General features: G+C 38.8%; 1 protein-coding gene across 1 annotated transcript; it reads left to right on the plus strand.

Moving 5' to 3' along the window:
• Positions 1 to 2,221: 2,221 nt before the first annotated feature.
• Positions 2,222 to 2,650, plus strand: LOC138879218 (uncharacterized). The gene has a single exon (XM_070158815.1). It carries the CDS (start codon positions 2,222 to 2,224, stop codon positions 2,648 to 2,650), a length of 429 nt encoding a protein of 142 aa, XP_070014916.1.
• Positions 2,651 to 3,126: the final 476 nt, after the last annotated feature.

A 3,126-nucleotide genomic window follows, 5' to 3' on the forward strand; every position in this document is an offset into this window, starting at 1 on the left:
TTTGTGATACACTGCAAAGTGATAAGTCATCTCTATCTTAAGAAACCATCTCAATTAATATTGGAGACAAAGTTGTTGTCTGCTTGATTTATCAACCTGCAGAATTAACTAATTCCCTGCTAACAATGGGTAAAAATTATAGGGAATTGGATCAAACCAGCTTCTGCAAATAAATGGTGAAAACAAGAAGAAAATACCAGACTCAACGGCAACTGTATTGGAAAAAATTGAGTTTACATATTAAAATGGTGTAAAGATGACGTGTCATGACACATAGACTAGTCAAAGAGTTATAACTGGCAAAGAGGCACGAGTTGCAACAGATACGAGCAGAGGCAAAGGAAGAGGCACGAGCGGTTATCCAAAAGATTCAGTGCTCGTACTTATTTAAGTCCAAGAATCAAGGGAAATGAATCTAACACTACATGGGAGTACAGATACAGTATTTAATGAGCCTTAAATACTAAAAACGTTAGAGAATCTGTATTAAATACAATGATTATGTAACGTAGCATTTAATGTCTTTAATTGTCCATAATGGCCTTCTTATGACAAAGGCAAAACACATATCTCCAAAATATCTATAAAAGGGAGAGAACGGATCAATTGTAGGGACACGAAATACTATCTGAATATACTAATTTACTTGCTTTTCTTCTGATTTTCTTATTGCTAGCCAAATTACTTTATTTCATATATTCTTTTGATTATCAGTAACCCGAGTTCTTCTAAATTAAAGCTTTGACCGAAATCCCATTTTTTTGGTTAAATAAATTGGTTCTGTTGCCGGGAATCTGATAATCTATCCTCTTTTAGCTTAACTTTCCTTGTTGCATCAACCATGTCGAACAACAATGACAACATTCAAGGAAACCAACAACTTTAGGGAAATCCATAGGGTAATCAAACCTCGGTCCCTTCTCCACAAGGTTCTCCTCGGCGGTCCCGTGAAGGCTCTCCTGATGGATCTCATACAAATGGAAACGCTCAATTTGAAAATGTTGAAGCTATCGATGAAGCTTTGCAGAAACTAATTGTTGCACAAGTCAATAAAGCTCTTGAGGCTTTTGCTAGCTAGTTACCTGTTGCACCACCCACACCCACTCCAAATAACAACACTTTGGAGAACCCTCGTTCCGGGCTTGTTAATTCAGTTAGTGGTGGAACCCCTAGCGAATCACAGGAGGGAGAACCAGGTAACTTAGTCAATTCTGATTTACAAAATTTAGTACGAACATTGCAAAAACAACTCAAGGAGCAAAGTGACCGCATAGAGGAAATACCCGGGGTGCCGCCCATTATTAAAGGGATAGATACGGATAAATATTCGCAACAACCCTGGAAGCCAAGTGCTGCTCCTCTCCCAATTCCAAAGAAATTCAAAATTTCTAATATTCCAAAATACGATGGAACAACAGACCCACGAGACCACGTGAATGCATTCACAACAGGCGTAAAAGGCAACGACTTGACCAAGCAGGAGATTGAATCAATATTAGTCAAAAAATTCGGTGAAACACTCACCAAGGGTGCATTAACATGGTATTCTCTTTTACCCGAAAATTCTATAAATTTTTTTGTTGAGCTTGCAGATTCTTTCATCAAAGCACACTCGGGAGCTCAAAAATTCGAAAAAAGAATGGAAGATATTTTCAAGATCAAGCAAGGGGACTTAGAATTGCTTAGGGAGTTCGTGGACAGATTCTAACGTGAAAGAATGACATTACCACGTGTACCTGATAATGGGGCAGCTATAGCTTTCACAAGTAATTTGAATGAAAAGAGCTCAGAAGCTACGAGGCGACTCAAGGAAAGTCTTCGTGAATTCCCAGCTACAACATGGAATGACGTTTACAACAGATATAGCACGAAGCTAAGGATAGAAGAAGATACTATTCCACGATTCCAAAAAGAAGAAAAAGTATGTTCGAGACGGGTGGAAACCGAAAAAAATTCCGGTAAAAACAGGTACGAGCCATACATGGGACCTGCGAAAAAAGATTCACGGTCAAAACAGGACAATCAAAGGTATGATCACAGATCAAGGAATAGAGAATCAGGCTCTTCATCAAGGTTTAGGAATGATTGAAACACCCATGAGTCACGAGATGATGATAGAAATTTGAAGGCGAGATTTGGCGGTTACAATTTCAATGTGAGCACTTCCGAGCTCGTAGATGTTTTGAGAAGCATGGGTGACAAGGTACGGTGGCCAAAATAGATGAGATCGAATTCAAACAGGAGCAACCCTGATCATCGGTGTGAGTTTCATAATGATCACGGGCATAAAACAGCAAACTGTAGATTTTTACAAAGTGAAGTTGATCATTTATTAAAACAAGGGTATCTCACCGAGTTATTCAGTGAGAAAGGTAAGCAAGCTTACATGAAGAATAGACAGGAACCCCCTAAACCACCTTCTCCCAAAAGAACCATCAACGTTATAAGTGGGGGTGAAGACATCAATGGCGTAACATACACTGCAGCTAATAAAATTTCCAAAGTCACAATTACCCAAAAGAAACGGGTGCAACATGTATTAGAGGAAGACAACATTACATTTGATGATGCTGATGCGGATGGCGTATTATCTCCTCATAACGATGCCCTGGTAATATCTCTAATTGTATATGATACTAATGTAAAATGAGTTTTGATTGATCCAGGCAGTTCCATGAACATTATTTTTCTAAGAGTATTACGTGATATGCAAGCTGAGGATAAACTAATACCAAAGACACATACTTTATCTAGATTTGACAATTCTAGTGTTGTGACGAAAGGAGAGGTAACACTCACCACATTCGCAGAAGGAGTTGTCAAAGATACAAAGTTTCAAGTTATAGATATGGAGATGGATTACAATATGATCCTTGGGAGACCATGGATCCACGAAATGGATGTCGTTCCTTCAACCTTGCATCAAATTATTAAATTTCCATCACCATGGGGAATATGTCAAATCCGCGGGGATCAACATACATCCAGGAGCATCAACTCTGTAGCAGATTCAAGTACAAAAAAAAGAAGAAAAATAGCAATCATAGAAGACAGTTGAGGGCACCACAGCACAAACCTCAACTGAACAAGGGCGGACAGATGTGGATTCAAGGCCTGATACCATTC

This window comes from Nicotiana sylvestris, chromosome 10 (genome assembly GCF_000393655.2).
Source record: "Nicotiana sylvestris chromosome 10, ASM39365v2, whole genome shotgun sequence".
In the NCBI taxonomy this organism is placed as follows: Eukaryota; Viridiplantae; Streptophyta; class Magnoliopsida; order Solanales; family Solanaceae; genus Nicotiana; species Nicotiana sylvestris.